The sequence below is a fragment of the Monosiga brevicollis genome, genomic scaffold, assembly GCF_000002865.3.
Source record: "Monosiga brevicollis MX1 MONBRscaffold_35 genomic scaffold, whole genome shotgun sequence".
NCBI classification, from domain to species: Eukaryota; class Choanoflagellata; order Craspedida; family Salpingoecidae; genus Monosiga; species Monosiga brevicollis.
Window position 1 is genome coordinate 309,367 of NW_001865072.1, and position 16,641 is coordinate 326,007.

At 55.8% G+C, this 16,641-nt stretch overlaps 4 protein-coding genes across 4 annotated transcripts; 2 read left to right on the plus strand and 2 right to left on the minus strand.

The window, feature by feature from the left end:
• Positions 1–353: 353 nt before the first annotated feature.
• MONBRDRAFT_12149 (uncharacterized protein) lies at positions 354–4,919 on the minus strand (the record flags this gene model as incomplete). Its single annotated transcript, XM_001749990.1, has 8 exons — positions 354–488; positions 839–1,000; positions 1,205–1,270; positions 1,584–1,693; positions 1,818–1,929; positions 2,032–2,326; positions 2,432–2,659; positions 2,758–4,919. 8 exons carry the CDS (start codon positions 4,917–4,919, stop codon positions 354–356), a joined length of 3,270 nt encoding a protein of 1,089 aa, XP_001750042.1.
• A 917-nt stretch (positions 4,920–5,836) lies between these two features.
• Positions 5,837–7,691, plus strand: MONBRDRAFT_34389 (uncharacterized protein; the record flags this gene model as incomplete). The annotated part of the gene is made up of 2 exons (XM_001749940.1): positions 5,837–6,130; positions 6,299–7,691. The coding sequence occupies exons 1-2, from the start codon at positions 6,003–6,005 to the stop codon at positions 7,689–7,691; spliced, it is 1,521 nt and encodes a 506-aa protein (XP_001749992.1). The 5' UTR covers positions 5,837–6,002.
• Positions 7,692–8,101: 410 nt separating this feature from the next.
• On the plus strand, positions 8,102–9,502 carry MONBRDRAFT_38981 (uncharacterized protein; the record flags this gene model as incomplete). Its single annotated transcript, XM_001749941.1, has 5 exons — positions 8,102–8,136; positions 8,428–8,464; positions 8,624–8,686; positions 8,799–8,872; positions 9,042–9,502. The coding sequence occupies exons 1-5, from the start codon at positions 8,115–8,117 to the stop codon at positions 9,500–9,502; spliced, it is 657 nt and encodes a 218-aa protein (XP_001749993.1). The 5' UTR covers positions 8,102–8,114.
• Positions 9,503–10,104: 602 nt separating this feature from the next.
• On the minus strand, positions 10,105–15,951 carry MONBRDRAFT_34391 (uncharacterized protein; the record flags this gene model as incomplete). The annotated part of the gene is made up of 20 exons (XM_001749991.1): positions 10,105–10,329; positions 10,475–10,602; positions 10,845–10,950; positions 11,096–11,155; positions 11,306–11,467; positions 11,550–11,654; positions 11,757–11,816; positions 11,927–12,082; positions 12,210–12,369; positions 12,464–12,553; positions 12,651–12,758; positions 12,869–12,936; positions 13,023–13,121; positions 13,231–13,375; positions 13,408–13,517; positions 13,597–13,682; positions 14,059–14,081; positions 14,392–14,477; positions 14,701–14,747; positions 14,901–15,951. The coding sequence occupies 20 exons, from the start codon at positions 15,949–15,951 to the stop codon at positions 10,105–10,107; spliced, it is 3,075 nt and encodes a 1,024-aa protein (XP_001750043.1).
• Positions 15,952–16,641: the final 690 nt, after the last annotated feature.

The following is a 16,641-nucleotide window of genomic DNA, read 5'->3' on the forward strand; positions in this document are numbered from 1 at the left end:
AAAAATGAAAATAAAGACCACAAACGCACAGGCACGGATCCTGGAATTCAAAATTACCACAAGTAAGAGACATATCAACCAATAGCGGTTAGCGTGGTATTCATCGGGGAAACCAACAGTGAAGGGGGTTGAGGTGCGATTGTCCCAGCAGTGTGGGCCGTAAACGACTCTGATCGCATTCACCGTGGCCGACTTGGTGGTGCAGGGATGGAGACGGCAAAAGCCGCGAGTGCCAATTTGATTTGGGTGGCAATTTTGCCGAACGAACCAGAGAAATGCAAAGCGAAGAGCAGAATTGGTTGGCTTTCTGCCGTCCTGGCCTGTCAATCTCAATTGCAAGGGGCCTGGCAATTCTATCGGTATGGTCGGTTGGGCAGGTTAACAGTGCCGCCCGTAATCGCGGGCCGATCGTCGGCAAAGAGGGCAGGCGTGTCCATCTCCAGGAAGCGCTTCTCCCAGCCAACCTCGGCCTGAGCCACACGGTCCAGCTAGCAAGACAACAACACCACGGTGAGGTTTCTCAGTCAAAGCCAACGCGACGAGAGAGAGAGAGAGAGAGGAAGAGAAGGTAGCTCAGGCCACAAGTAAGAGCACTATTGGGAAGAACGGTAGAAGCACACGGTCAAGTGTCGTACCACGCGCTGCGATGCGAGGCGAGAAGCCTCGCGACTCTGAGCCTGCTGCGCTTCATCAAGGGCCGCGGGCATGGATCCTAGTTGAGTCTGCACACCACAAAAGGCACACGCACACAACAAACACACCAACAAACACACGCGAAGATGGTGAGTGTGAGTCAGGCCTCGAGAAACACGATCAAGCATGCTACGCATCAACCTACCAAGACTAGAGTTTGACGCGCCATGAGCGCCTCGTTGTAAGCTACCGCCTTCTCAGCATAGCCCAGCAGGATCGCTTCTGACACGAGGTCGTGTGCCACCGCGTTGAGGGCTGCATAGCGCCAAACAGCATGTTGGCCACACTCGTGCCGCCGACGCGTACACTTTTGCACACGATGAAAGTCAGACCCGTCTGGGTCTGATACGACCCCCAGCTCAGCCAGCTGCACTTCCAAAGGTTGCAAAGGGTAGCCGCAAATTGCATCTCCCGGCTCACGACGCTATTTGAGCCATTGGTAGCATTGCCCGATCCACTGGCGTGAGGCTGCACTCTGAGTTGGAAACCAAAAGCAGGTCATGGAGCTTACCAGCAAGTCTCGCCCAGCGCCATGCTCTACACACTGTGCATACAAGCGTCGACAAAATCCTTGACGCTGCAACCACCACACAGTTCAAGGTCAGCACAAGACAAACTCGGTGCGAGCAGGACAAGTGCCACTTATGCCGCGTCATGAGAACAGAAAGACGACAAAAGAATCGCAGCGTCAACGTACTCGAATTTTAAAGTTGCAGTAAGCTTTGATCGGACAGCCCGGCAGCACCATCTCGTGCGCAGCCGAGACAGTAAAGCTCTTCTCAATCTGAGACCCAGGCAAAACATGGTCATCCACGTCAGCAACATGGGGAACTGCACGTCTCTGAGTCTCCCAGATATCAAAAACGCGCGAGCCACGGGTTTTAGCTTACAGTTTGAAAGCACTTGAGCAGATGGCCCGGTAGCTCTGACAGCGCTAGCTCCCGAGAGCAACTGGGGCATTGGAATGTCCCGTCGTCAAACACCTCGGCTTCCATCGACGCTGAAGCATGTAGGCGCACAAGCATGAGAACTTTGCACAAGGATAGCTTACTGTGTTAGTGATAAAGGGAACGAAGAAGAACAAGAAGAACAAGAACAAGACTAAGAAGAACAAGAAAGCTTACCTTCTTCTGGTAGTTCATGGCGTGATTGAAGGGCGACAAATTCAATATATGCCTCCAAACGTTGGTAGATCCCATGCTTGGTAGCCACGGCCTCACGGTGACCCTTGACGTCCTAAGAGCAGGTAGCGCAACATTGACCACCACGACGTCAATGATGGCGAGACGCATGCAAGCCTGTGATAAGCTGTGACTCAAGCATGGAGCATGCACCCACCTCCCGGGCTTGGGCCAAAGCGCGTCGCTGCTCGCGGGTGGCACATGTGTCTGGCGGCGCACTGGTGCAGCGCAGCAGCATCGGCAGATGTGCTGCGTTGGCAGCCAGGCCACAAGTGTGACAGCAATACCCAGAACCGGGTCGCGCCTCTCGCTCACATTCAGCTCGCCGACAAAGGCGCTTGGTGCTTGCCGAAGAAGGTGGGGGAGTTGAGTCTTCTGTCCTGAGGGTCGCCACGGGTGACGCGCTCGTCGCATGCGCGTCTGAACCACGCCGAGATGCGGTCTTGACGCGTCTACAACAACGCCCAGGCAGGCAGGTTGATTCAACAGGAACTGACGCTGCGCACAACAACCAAGCACGAAGGGAAAGGCGAGAGGCAGCTGGGCGAAAGGCATACTTGGCGGAAGGCACATCCCGTTTCGGTAATGTTGGAGGGGATTGTGCCAGTTGGCGCATGCGCAAAGCCTCGGTGCGGGATACCTCCGAGCCCGAGCTACTGGCATTATCATCTTGCTCAGGGGCGGGTGCACACGTGGGGCATGTAAAACTATTGGCAGCTTCCACCGTGTCTTGATCGGTGTGCACACACTCGGGATGAAACCAGCCTTCACAGATGTCACATTGTCTAGAAAGGCAGGCAATGACATGATAAGCTTGGCAGAGCCATTGTCGGGATAATTGCACAGGCGCCGCGCGAAAGAATGGGCAAAGGTTCAAACTTACACCATGAAAGAGCCGTCATAGGGTCGACGGCAAACGCAAAAGAGATCGCCATCCTGACCCGGGGTAGCCGTGGCACCCGTGGAGGCCATCCGCCTTGGTTCCGATGACCCGGACGTGCGCACGGTGGGCTCGTGGGGCGCCGAAGAGCTCGGCACGTCAGTGGTCTCGCGGGCAACTGCGGTCGGCAATTGCTGAGGCGATGCCACCGGCGATGGTGATGATACGTCCATGGCATCATCGTCTTGGGTCTGACCTTGAGCCGGGGTAGCGGGTGGCGAGGAACGGCCCAGATTGGTGGTTGAAGTCTGGGTGCTTGCTAAAGGCCCACCATGTACTTTGGGTGTAGGGCGGTCACTTGAAAGTGGAGGTTGCTCTGCGGACGTTGTCAAAGCAGCCAACGCGGTCTTGGGCCCGACCTCGTCCATGCGCTGGCTCGAAGCTGAGGTAGGACGGGCCGTTGGGGGCGACTTTGCACGCTTTGCATCGGGCTGGGATTGATCAACAGGCTTGGCCCGGGGGACAGAGGAGGAGGAGGTGGAGGAGGAGGTGGTGGTGGCGACTTTGTGGAGCTCTGTGGCGGCGGTGGGTGCTAGGTGCTCGGTTTTGGGGCCGGCGCTAGAAACGTGTGACGGGTTTGGTGACGGACTTGCTGTGGACTGCGAGGTAGATGCTGTGGCTTGCTCAAAAGACTGCGCGCTTGGTTTGGTGATGGGCGTGGCGACCTGAACGGGCTTTGGCGAGCTAGGGGGCTCTTGCGTCGCTGCAAGAACAGAGTCAGAGTCGGGCTGCTTTTGTGTTGGCAAAGATGGTGGTTGCGCAGTGGTTTTGACTTCCGAGGCAGGGCGCACGTTGCTAGTGGGGTCGGGCAAAGTCAGATCTTGCACCATTGACATGGCTTGAGACTTGCTGACAGCCACGGGCTCAACCTTAATCTGGGGCTGTGGGGAGGAACTGGGACCGGGCTTAGATTCAGGCTGTCGCGGGGCTTCGGATCTGGCTGTCGGCTCTGGCTTGGCCTGCTGCGAGCGTTGGAGCTCGGGTTTGGACGGGCGTTGTACCTGGGACACGGTTGGCTGTGTCTCGTGAGCAGGGCCTGCAGGAGCCGGTTGAGTGAGACCCGCCTCTGATGTTGAGTGCAACAGCTTTGATGGCTTGGCCGGTTGGGTGCTGGGCTTGTGTGGCTCTTTGGTGATGGCCGTGTTGTCGGCCGTGTTGTCGGCCGTGTTGTCGGCCGTGTTGTCGGCCGTGTTGTCGGCGGGCGCAGCAGTGAGGGCATTAAGGGGCGGGGAACTAGGGTCGGCTGTCAAAGGTGCTGAATCTCGAGGCTTGGGGAGCACAACAGGCGAAGGAGGTTGCTTGGCGGCCGGTGCGGGTTCCCCCTTTGAAGCCAAATTGGTGTTCAGGTTGTCGGGCATTTTCTTGGCTGTAGCGCCGGTGGGCTTTGGGGGCTGTTTGGCGGGTTTGGCGGTCTTGGTCGCTCGGGAATGCTGTGGACCCTTGGAGGCTGCTTTTGTTGCTTTTGTTGCTTTTGTTGTTTTTGCTGTCGAGGGGTTTGAGGTTGCTCCGAGGTCATTATCAGCGTAAGCAGCTGGCGCGAGAGGGCGTGCGGCCGCGGATGGTGGCCCCGCTGGCGTCGGGTCTGGTGTTGCAATGCGCCGGCCATGGTCATCGGGGGATACGGGTCGTCTGTAGTCTGGATGATCGTCCATCCGAGCCCGGCGACCTTCCTTGTCGTCGCTGGAGCCATCGTCGTCTTCGTCCATGCTCTGCAAATTTGCAATCTCTGCATCACTGTCATCATCGTCGCTCGGTACGTGGCGATGTCTCGATGATGGTTGTTGTTGTTGTTGTTGTGGGGGTGGCGAGGGTGGGGGAGGCGAGGATGGGGAGGCGATGAGGGGATTGGATCCTGTCTTGGTGGTAGCCTCAACGGGTGCGATTGTTGAATCAGGCTTTAGAGGAGAGCTGCTGCTGGGTTGTGGGGTAAGCTGTGATCGAGGTGGGTTACGAGGCTTGCGGCGATCCTGCGTGGCTCGGGGCCGGCGTGTGGCTCGAGTCGTGGTAACAGAGGGTGCATCAGGCTTGGGCTTGGGCTTGGGCTCGGGAATCGTTTCCTGTTCCTGGACGTCATGATCGGCTGAGGCTGCCAGCGATGCGACCATGGAGAGTGTAGCCAAGGGATCGTGTTCTTCGTGGCTCAATGATGCTTGCTCTGCCTGCAAAGCGATGGATGACCAGAAAGCGAGGCAAGCATGGCGGGGCAGGACAGCACGGGTGCATTGAGGTCATCATGAGCGAGGGCAAAATTTTGCAAGGAGGAAGGGTTGGCATAGCCCTTCCACCCCAAGGGTGGTAATTTTGGCGATGACGAACCAATTGGCGGAGCCTGTCACGATGCGCCTGGTTCCAGGCAGCCATGCTGCAGGTGCGCTTGGTGCTTCAAACGCCAGCCAGAGGGAACGGCAGCAACGGCAGCAACGGCAGCAAATCTGTGAGGAGAGGTGCTTTAAGCGTCAGCCGATGCCATGCCCTCCCTCCCAAGGCCCACACTGGGTCGGGGACCGTGAGCGAGGTGAGGGCGAGCTGGGGGCAGAGCAGACGGCGCCGTGCACCCGGGAAACGGCTGTCCGTCCGTGTGTCACTCCGACCAAATACACACCAGCCACAACAACAGTTGACACCGACATGGTGCCCTCTCCTATTTTTAGCGGTGCTTGGTAGTCTATTTCGGCCAACACACACACACGTACAGCCATGTGTGTGTTTCGCTTACGTGTGCTTCCAAAGGGGGCGGATACATGCTGTGTGTGTGTGTGTGTGTGTGTGTGAGTGAGTGTGTGTCCTTGCAATGATTACATTTGGTACTGGGTGTGCGTGTGCATGGATGGGAGAGGGATGTGCTGTGGGCAACAGCAAAGAGAGGAAGACTCATGATGGTCCAAAATCGGCCCAAGCCATAGGGAATCCCCTACCATTTCAGAGAGAGGTAGCCGAACGTGAGTGAATTTCAGAGAGAGAGAGAGAGCGAGTGAGAGTGAGAGAGAGCGAATGGTTCATTTTTCTCTCTCTCTGTGCGCGCGCTCTCTCAGCGTCAAAGATCTCATCCCCGCCCCGCGACTGTGGGCTGGTTTTCTTGTGCTTCCCCGCCTTTGCTCCTCCTCTTTTCCTCTTTTCTGGGATCGGTGGTGCTGCTTCCACACACGCTTGCACAGAGCTTTGTGTAAGACTTTGACTGTACCAGGATCATGGCAGTGCGCTATGAATTACAGTTGGTGTCGTCCAACGGCGGCAATTACATTGCCGGTGACATGGTTCAGGGCCAGTTGATTGCCAAGTTTACCCGTAACATCACCGTCGACTCGATGCAAATTCGGTTTGTCTTTCTTCCTCCGCCCCTTTCTCTTCTGGTCGATCCTAGTGCCATGGCTGTGATCCCACTCTCAGCCTCGCTCCCACTCTCAGCCTCGCTCCGGCCTTGCTTCCTCCCTTTTTTCTTGCTCTTCTCATGGCCTCGTTGTCACACCCTGCTCTTCGCTCACAGGATTGTCAGCCAGGTGCGCGGCAAGTCGGGCGGCAACTCGAACAAGTTTCAGGACATTGTGTCCAGTCCAACAACCACACTGCTGAGTGCCCAGCAGAGCTTCTCCAAGGGCCAATCCCACCAGTTCCAGTTTGCCATTGCCTTGCCTCAGAATGTGCCCTCCAACCTCAACGTCGACTACATGGGCGAGGCTCGCACCTGCCTCCAGGTGATTGTCAAGGAGAAGAAGCGCCAAACGGTGGACGATGTGCCCCTCAACGTTCAGTCGGGCTACACCGGTAGCTGGCCACCACCGCCCCTTGAGTTTCAAGAGCGCAAGGAGGTGTTGGGCAGTGGCTCAATCTTCTCGAGTGCCAAGAACTTGGGCCTCTGCGACTTGTCGGTGGTCGTGCCATCCCAACTCGTGCGTAGCACGACAGGCACAGCCAGTGTGCGCTTCCACGTGGGCAACCCAGCCAACCTTTCGCGGGATCGCTTGCGCATCCTGATTGAGCTCAGCGCTGAGGTCACTTGCAAGTTTGGCCTCAATGAGAGCAAGCGCTACTTTGTGTCTGTGGCCGACTACATCCCCACCCTCAACTTTGATCCGTCGACCTCCACCTTCACGGGCTCTCTCGAGTATCGCTTGGACGGTAGCCAAGCCCCGGCTGGCAAGTCGATTCAGAAGCCTCAGGACGTTTCCAGCTTCAAGGTCGGCGTCCCCATCCTTCCCACCCTCATTGGTGGCCAGAATTTCAAGGTTGTCACCTCCATCCACGCCCACATTGTGTACTACGAATCTTTCAAGATGAAGGCTGGTGGTGTGATCACCGTGGTCGACGAGGCTCGCCCCTTTGCGCAGGGCTCGGCGCCCTCGACGCCCCACAGCTCGACCTCGTCGGCACCCATGGCGCCCCCTGCAGCGGCGGCCGCTGCCATGGCACCCAGCTACGAGGCTGCCATGCAGGATCCGGGCAAAGATGCCAAGGCCGGAGGCCAGCCCTACCCCCCTCAGCAACAGCAACCGCCGTACCCATCCCAACAGTACCCGCCCCAACAACCGTACCCTCCACAACAGCAGCAGCAGCCTTTCGCGCCTCAGCAGTACCCGCCTCAACAGCAGTCCCAGCAATACCCGCCCCAGCAATACCCGCCTCAACAGCAACAGGCATCTTACCCACCCCAGCAGTACCCCCCTCAACAACAAGCCCAGCAATACCCGCCCCAGCAATACCCGCCCCAACAGTACCCGCCTCAAGCGCAACCCACGTACCCACCCGCACCCCAGGCAGCCACCTATCCTCCACTGCCCGGTCAGGGCGCCCCGGGACCTTATGGTGCGACGCCTCCCCCGTACAGCGGTGACGCTGCTTATCCCGCCGCACCCTACGGTGCCAAGGGACCCTATGCGTAGACCCGGCTTGTGCCGAACCATGCCCTATTCTGTCTATTGCTATTGATGTCGTGCGCCCGTATGCTTGTATGTATCTGCATGTCGTGGTGTTTATGCGTGCGTGTCATGAGTTTCCAGAAGCACCAAATTGATGCAGTCATGTAGCAAACACTTGGGTCCCTACTCGCGATCTATTCTGTCACTTGACAAGCCAGCATGGCGTGTACTACCTCCTCAGGAACCGCGTCACACACATCCACTCGTCTTCTACCACGGAGGGAAACGAGTGCTAGAATAGAAAAGCCAGAACCGTGCGTGCGCGCCACCCGAGAGTCCTGAGAACCGAAATGTCAGATAAAACTCATCGCTGTCGGCCCTGATTTTTTGTATCGTTTTCATATGATTTTTCCGTGTATTTTGTATACAAACTTGTCACGAACCACTATGGCCGCCTCCGTCGCTCAGGGTACGTCTGGTGGGAGACTGGAGAACGGCAGCGGGGAGAAACGGCAGCGCCTTGCTGGTTTGAAAGGTGGTTGATAAAGGGGGGGAATGGGTCATCAGATGCTGGTCCTTGAGTCTGCCTCTGCGCAGGCTGGTGGGGATGAGCCTGTTCTCAGAATGCCAGGATGAGGCAGCAATTCTGGCCAGCTGCGCTTCTTCCGTGCTCGGCGGTGGCGCGCACAGTCTATCCAACCCTCTCATCTTTCTCGATGCCCGGCCCTTTGCTTGCGATGTTCGAATCTGCTTCTCACAGCTGCGCGGTCTTTCCCGCTCCTTTCGGCCCGCCTCGGGTATGTTGAGCTTGGCTTGGCTTTTTTTACCGTCAAGCATCCCTCTTTATGAGCGGGGACATGTCTTGTCGGCAAAATAGTGTTGGCCGCCTTGTTATCGCACTCATTCGCGCTCCTGTTTATTATAATTATTTTTCGCTACGAATGACATTTGCATAGCCTTAAGTCAGCTTCGGCGACCCTGCCTGCGCTGGCGCAGCTGCGCTCCGTTGCACAGACCACGTTCGTTCTATTTTCGTCTGTATAATTGCTTGTTCAGCCCATGCCTTCAAGCAATGTCGCGACTCTTATCCTTTGAGTCTTTCGTCTCGACTTCCTCTCTCTCTTTGTTTAGGCCCTCTTCGGCGGCCGTCCCTGCCCCCGTGTTTGGCAAGAGCAAGATTCCCGCAAACATCGACAACCGTGCTGGTTTGTAGCCCTTGCATCCTTCCCCAATGTTTCCTCTGCTGCTCAGCGAGGGGGTTCTTCTTTCTTCTTTTTTTTTCCATTTGATGAGCTTGCGCTCGCCGACTCAAAGTTCTTGGAACGCCTGGCGTCGGTTCTGATCATCCCATTTACTCTTTTTACTTGGCCACAGACTATGCCCTCGCCAAGCTTGATGATCTCGTCAACTGGGCTCGCAAGGGCTCAATGTGGCCCATGACCTTCGGTCTGGCCTGCTGCGCCGTCGAGATGATGCACGTGGCCGCGCCCCGCTACGACATGGATCGCTTTGGCATCGTGTTTCGTGCCAGTCCCCGACAGTCGGACGTGATGATTGTGGCTGGTACCCTGACCAACAAGATGGCCCCCGCCCTCCGCAAAGTCTACGATCAGATGCCCGAGCCCCGCTGGGTCGTGTCCATGGGCAGCTGTGCCAACGGTGGTGGTTATTACCACTACTCTTACGCTGTTGTTCGCGGCTGTGATCGTATTGTCCCCGTCGATATCTACGTTCCAGGCTGCCCGCCCACTTCTGAGGCCCTCCTCTACGGTCTTCTTCAGTTGCAGAAGAAGATCAAGCGCGACCGCTCTCTCCAGATGTGGTACAGGAAGTAAACTCAGAGCGACGCTGTGCATCCTTCTCTTTTCCGCCCTTTAGTCGTCGCGGTGCCACTCTTTTGTAATGTTTTCTCCTTTTGTTCCTATGTTGCTTCGCTCGTGTGCCGTTGTTGCATTGGACGTGGCCCCCCTTCTCTCTCGTTTGTTTGGTTGTGTTTTTTTTTCCCTACCTTTTTTGTTGACCGCCTTTGCGTTCTGGTCTTTCCCGCCTCAAAGGGCGTTCTTCTCCTTGGGCCTGGTCGCGGTTGGATGTCAATGCTTTTGTCGTGGACCTGGAGTAGCCATTTGCATGATCCGGCAGACTCAGCATGCTACCCCTCTCGTTGCATGGCAGCCGTTCTCCTCCTTGTTGCTCTTTGCCACGACTCTTCTGTTATCCATCCCTCCCGCCTCTTCTTGCAAAGCATGTTCGAGCTTTCAAACACCTTGCCATGCGGAGAAAATGCAAATCTAAGATTTAAATTTGATCATCACTCTGGTTTTGCCCCCAGCTGCCTCTGCTGCCTTGCGGTCCTCCTGGTTCTCGAGCGCGCGTAGACGTGACTTTTGCCAAGACGCCCGTCCTTGCAACGAGGCAAGAAGGACCTTGGTACCGAACATTAGGAGTTGGCCGCAAACACAACGTTCTCGGCCAAGTCGTCGTCATCATCGCTGTAGTTGTCGTGTGGCGCAGTGCCTGCAGCAGCTACGTTGGCCACAGAGCCACGCTGGCTGGAAGACACGGAACGTGAATGGCCGTACTCGCCGCTGCGCTGCTGGGGTTCGAGCGTCATGGTGACACTCGCCCGCTGTTCGGGACCCTCCATCATTCGAGCATTTTCAAGCTGAATAAAAAAACAAAAAACAAAAACACGACAGAGCACGCACGTCATCAAGTCAGACAGCGCGGTTTATCCCAGCACAATGCACCATGAGAGACACGATTCATATATCAAGGATTAAGCAGGATAGGCATCGAGTAAAACGTACCTGTTGTTTGAGGGTATCAACCTGTGCCGCATAGTCGGCACCGGCCGGGTCCAGGTCCATGGCCTTTTTGGCTGACGCCAGCGCATCCTGAACATAGCCGGCGTGTTGGTATACCACGCTGTACCAATCTGCAGTGAGTACACCGTCCAAACCTGGGGGTCGCAACTCGTACAAACAGCAAGGGCGGGAGGCGGAGGACGATGGAAAAGAGACCTGAGCAGCGAGTAGGCCAAGGCCGAGTTTGGGTGAAGACTGACGGCTCGGCTACCGTCCTCCATGGCGGCCTGAGTATCGCCTGCAAGCAAATGGGCTCGAGCTCGACAAAGTATGGCTCGCTCGTAGGATGGGTCCAGCGCCAGGGCTGCCGTACAACTCTCCACAGCCGTAGCCCATGCCTGCGCCGTCAGGGCTTGTTCTGCCTGCAGCACGAGCGCCTCTAGCTGTTGCGGTACCAACGTGGCGCGGGTCGTCACCAACTATGCAAATGCATGCCACAGCAGCATTGGTTGAGCAAGGTGGTTACAGTAGGCCCAGCCGCTGGACCACACCCCGCCCCCCTTTGCTTTCACTGGCATTTGATTCCACGGACCAGCCCCTACCCCACTGCAAATAGCGACGCACCTCGTCTCCCTCCAAATGATGGTAAGACAACAGTTGCAAGTCGCATTCCTGGCTGTTTGACTACATTGCCAGATCAGGGCACCGAACAGTAAAGATGAGCTCTTTATTTTGTCAGACCATGCTCACCTGCTCCATGAGCCAATCGACATGGATGACACCGCCCGTGAAAACACAGTTTGTTCGGCGAGCCTCGCCCGTCAGCCAACAAACCTGGCACATGGCAACAACTTGCTCGTGGGTTTTGCCGGCCACGGGTTCACCATTGATGGCCTTGATGCGATCTCCAGGAAGGATGCGACCCGATTCGTGCGCCAGTTCGTTTTCAAGAATTTTGGCAATCCGGACCGCTTGTTGACGTTCCTCTGCACCTCCCTAGAATCCTGGGGGTGAGCCGGCCGACTTACGACAACTTTGGACGGTCCTGGAGCCAAAACGATCCCACCGAGTGTCTCACCTCAATGACAATGCCAAGGCGTGACTTGTCCGGGGTACGCCGCAATACTACACGACGGGCATAAACAAGTTGCTCGCCGCTCTCGCGACGTCGCGGCGACAATGACTGGATGTCCAAAAAATCAACGTTGAATCGTCAGCTGTTAGATGCCAAAATTAACGATAAAACATGCATGCAAAAAAACCGCTGAGCGCTTCAAAGTCGTACCCGGTCGCCAGGCAAAGGTTGGCTTGATAGAAGCACGAGCCGGCACTCGTCAGCCGAGTTCTGCTCGAGCCAACGCAGATAGCACGAGCCAGTGAGTGCCCCAATATACAATTTGGTTGTGCTCAGAGAGGTCCAAGCGTTGTGTCTGTGGGTGTCGCAAGCAGTCAAACCTGAAGAAGAGCCACCACATCGTCGTGGGCCTTGCCCGAAACGGGGACGCCGTTGATAGCTTTGATCTCGTCGCCAGAAAACACACATCCGCTCAAAGCGGCAGTTTCTCCTGGAATAATTTGACAAATACGAGGCAATGGAAGCCCCTCAAGCGTCTATTGGAAACACATGCAATGCGTTGAGAGCGACCACTTGTATGGGCTATATAGGAGCGCGAATCAAATTGGAAAGAAAGAAAAGGCGCGGGGGGAACATGGGCCAAGCTCGGGCTCGAGCGCATACCTCGACCTGAAATCCTAAGCGTGGTTGCGTGGCATCAGGGCGCAAGACAACGTCCCGCTCGTAGACTCTGGCCCGATCCGCTTGAGGAGCCTCGGCATGGTCAGGGTGGCGTTGCTGTTTGGTCTTTTTTCGAGTTTCTGCATTGGCAATGGCTTTCATCCTGCCATGGACGCCACCGCATGGCAATAAGGTTGGTTGGAGGGGAACAAAAGTTGGTTGGAGGGGAAAAAAACAATATAGGGGACAAGGCGTACGTATTGGCTTGCATCTCAGCCTGAAGCTTGCGATAGACGGCCTCGCCACCGGTGGTCACACCGCGTGTCAACAATTGTACTTGTTGGATTCTGGCACGGGATAGGGCCACAACGGGTCAAGTTGAGTGATGCATGCTGTGTGTCTCAAAATGGAGGGGCGGCGAGCCTTGGGCTGTTGTTGACAAACCGGCCAGTCAGTTCTGTCTTGAGCAGCTCAAGGCTGTTGACTAGATCTTCACGGGATAAAGTAAGATCTTCTACTTGATCGCGTAGGTCGGCATTGCTCTCATAAACTCTGGTGCACAAAACATGGCAGAGATCAGGACCCAAAACAAATGGAATGAAGAGCCAAGATTGCAAGGCAGGCGTGGCTCAAGTACGATAAACAAAAAAGCCAAAACAAACCGATGCAGCTTGGACTGCCAGGTTTCATTGTCCTCGAGCTGCTGGCGCAATTCCTTCACCTGCTGAGTCTATATTCGACCACGCAGGGGGGCACTCATTGGTCAAAGTCGTTTCGGAGGAGACATCTACCTTTGCAGATTAATGCACGACTTACAAAGGCATCAATGGTGCTCTCAGAGACGGGCCCCAAAAGTCGGGGCTCTGCCTGGGCTAGACGATCAAGCTGTGTCTGCAGCCGGCCCTCACTCTGAGCCTAAAAAAGCCACGAAGAGGAGCCCGATTTGAGGGCGTAAGTGTATGTATCCAGATCAAGTATGCAGGGCCATTGTCGAGCTTCTTGAGAGGCTTCACTGCAAGCACACCTTGAATTGACGCAATGAAACAAGCTCTTGCTGTACATCGCGAATCTCAGCCTCGAGCGCCAGTATGCGTCGCTCACTGGTGTACAAAGAGGTTGGGCCGTTGGGTCCAGGTTCAGCGGTACGAAGGGCGCAGGGGGCGAGGAACCTTGGCCAGGAGGCAATCGCATGGGCACGCACCGAGCTGTGGCAGTGTGAGCAGTGTGGGAGAACACAGAGTACATGTCCTGCACCAAGCGGCGCAGTTCATGATACATGGACGGGTACTGCTTCTCCAATGAGCGGATAATCTGCAATTGGCGGCCAAAGTCGTTGCGATCAAGCGAGGATGATGATCTGCTGCCAACTAGGGAGGCAAGCCGGGCGTACCTCAAGCAACTGCGTTGCCTTGTCGTCATATTCACGTTGGCGGGCAGACATTGTGCTGGATTGCGGTGCCGTGCTGGCACTGGAATCTACGGTCGGCGGAACCAAAGGCCCTCCAAAATTGAGGCACGTACGAACAACGGCAATCCACTGCACAACATCTCTCTCACAACAACACTGCCAATCTATCACGCTCAATAATGGCCATCATCGTCGACAATTGGCAGCTGTGGCGGCCACCGCCGTGGCCCCCGTCTGCCAAGAAAAAGCAAGTCACGCACAAAGCCAGCAGGCAAGCATCTTCACCCCCACCTCTTTCCTTCGTCTTTGGACCCCCTCGTCGTCAGGCCAGGTGCTCCTCCAACACAGCGATACACCACACCACGACAAAGCCGACACCAGCTTGCACGCCACTATCACTCCCTTCCCCTCACCTCCTCGAGGAGCAGACCCAGCGCCTCTCACCCAGCTCCCTCGATCCCACTGATCTGGTCAAACGTCAGAGAGAGAGAGAGAGAAAATGAATAACTGAGTGAAATTAAAAAGTATTTTACTTTTTATATTTGAATCGAGGTTTTGGTGTGTGTGTGCGTGTGTGTGTGTGTGTGTGTGTGTGTGTGTGTGTGTGTGTGTGTGTGTGTGTGTGTGTGTGTGTGTGTGTGTGTGTGCGCGCGTGTGTGTGGAGAAGCTTCTGCTCGGTCTGTTTCGAACTCTTGAGAAGCTGGGCGAGAGGGAGGAAACACTTTTGTTTGAGCACACCGATGTTTTTAGTGCGAGCTTTGGCAAGGTTATGCGTACATGTTTTGCTTCAAAGGGGATGGATTTGAGCGCTGCTTCATGATCACAACGGTCAACGCAGTGGTCTTTGTGAAGATGATGAGCAACTAAGATCAAGGAGATGGAAGGAAAGATAAAGCGCACGCGTCGCAGACGCGCAGGCTGATAAGAGGATCAAGCAATGTTGAACCACAAAAAACCTTCCTTGTTCATTCCGGCAAGAACGCAGGCGTCGCGGGCGCGCAGGCTGGGAAGAGGATCAAACAAAGTTGAACCACAAAACATCCCTCATTCATTCCGGCAAGAACGCAGGAGTGCATCGATGGGGACTTGATCCCAAGACGTCTGCTTGGCTGGGTCGGGTTCAGTCAGGGTTTCTGTTGACGACCCACGGTGCACACGAGGTCAGTGAGGTGATGGTGAGGCGAGCATATCATTTCTTGGCCTTCCAAGATTCAGGGGGGGATGGAACGGAGATGAAAAGAAGATGGAAGAAAAATGAAAAGGCGTGATGGGCGTGTAGCACGTACGCAAGATTTGGTGGCAGCGCTTGCCACCGGGTGTTTGCTTGGCAAGATGCATGTATTCCATCTGTGCTTTGATGCAGGCAATCTCACGGTTCATGCGAAGAAGGGAATTGGCGACATGTTTCATACTGCAAGGCGCTGCCTCAGCAGAGTCAGAGGCAGCGCCAGAGACAGGCTCAGAGCCATGGGTCGCAGCCGTGCGGGCCGTGGCAGAGGCTAGAGTGGCCTCGGTGGCGGCGTGCTTGGTGGGAGAAGGGTGAGACCCATTCTCGGCAACGGCTGGTGCGAGGTCTTCATCAATGTCGTCATAAGAGAAAGCGTTGACGGCGTCATCGACGGCATCCTCATCCTCGTCTGTATCTTCGCCTTGAGCCGCACCCTTGTCTGGCTTTGCGGGCACGGACCTGCTTGCATGAGCGTCCTTTTTCGCTGGCTCAGCAGCTGTCTTGTGTTGAACCTCAGCCTTGCCTTCGGCCGTGTCTTCCTCGTCTCCACTCTGGTCTGAGTCGTCCTCGTCAGCACTGTTCAGGCCGTAGAGCTTGGGGATCAGGAACATGTTGAACTCATGGGGCGTGTTGTGTTGCAAGATGACCGGCATGGAGACAAGCGGGCTGGGGTTAAAGTAGTCATGCCCGGATTCATAAAACTCGTGCTCGTCGCAAGCAAACGCATCGTCGTTCTTGTCGTCTTCCTCTGGTTCCGGGCTGTAGGGGTCAAACTCGTCGTCTTCACGATCATATTTCTCTCTCGCCGCCGGAACAATTGGACTGAGATACTCAATCAGCAGGGGGGCTAGCTCAACGGGCATGCCAGGAAAAAAGCGTTGACAATAATGCTCTTGACGACCCAACTCCTCAACTCGCGCCCAAGCGGCCGTGAGCGTTGAACACAGGTATGCGCCTGCAACCTCGGCACGCAGATCGTGGTCTATCCGCCATGCAAACTGCATATCCTTGTCGAGATTAAAGTAAGGGTTATTCACATCGACGGGCTCAGATTCCCGATGTTCCATGTCCGTCCAAGCCGACCAATCGTGATCAGATCCGTCGTCCATGGCTCTGGGTAGAGAGGGCTGTCGCCGCGAACGTGTGGGCTGGCGGAAAATACAGCAGGCGCAACATGTGATGATAAACAAGCTCGACTAACAGAGAGCGAAATTTGTGATCATAACCAGTACGCGAAAACAGTGATTATTTGATTCTCCTGCTGCGCTGCTGCTTTGTGCTGGCATACTGCTGTTGTTTTGCTGCTGGTTTGCTGCTGGTTTGCTGCTGGTTTGCTGCTGGTTTGCTGCTGGTTTGCTGCTGGTTTACTGCTCTCTCTCCTTGATCTCGTTGACAGCACTCGCTCACTGTCTGTTGCCCCAAAACCCCCAACACACGTAACTGCTGGATATTTGTCAGACAAATCTGTGTCGCTTCGCATCTCTGCAGGCAATGGAAAGTAACGTTAGTTTCCTCGGAATCGCCATTTGTGCGCGTTTCCATCTCTGCTGTCCCATTCATAACAACAACAGGCAAGATCCCACACACATCTGCTCTGATCCCAGCTGGATCCCCTTAAAGACGCCACACCTGTGATCCCGTTACGACCTCGAAACCCGACCTTGACCTAGCTCGTTGTATGGCAGCGCCCCTCCGCTTGGCCGCTCCCATACACACACACACACACGTGTGCCCGCGCACTTGTTATTCACGCCATCTGTCTGCCTGTCTCTCCCGCTCCCTCTCTTCCTCTCTCTCTC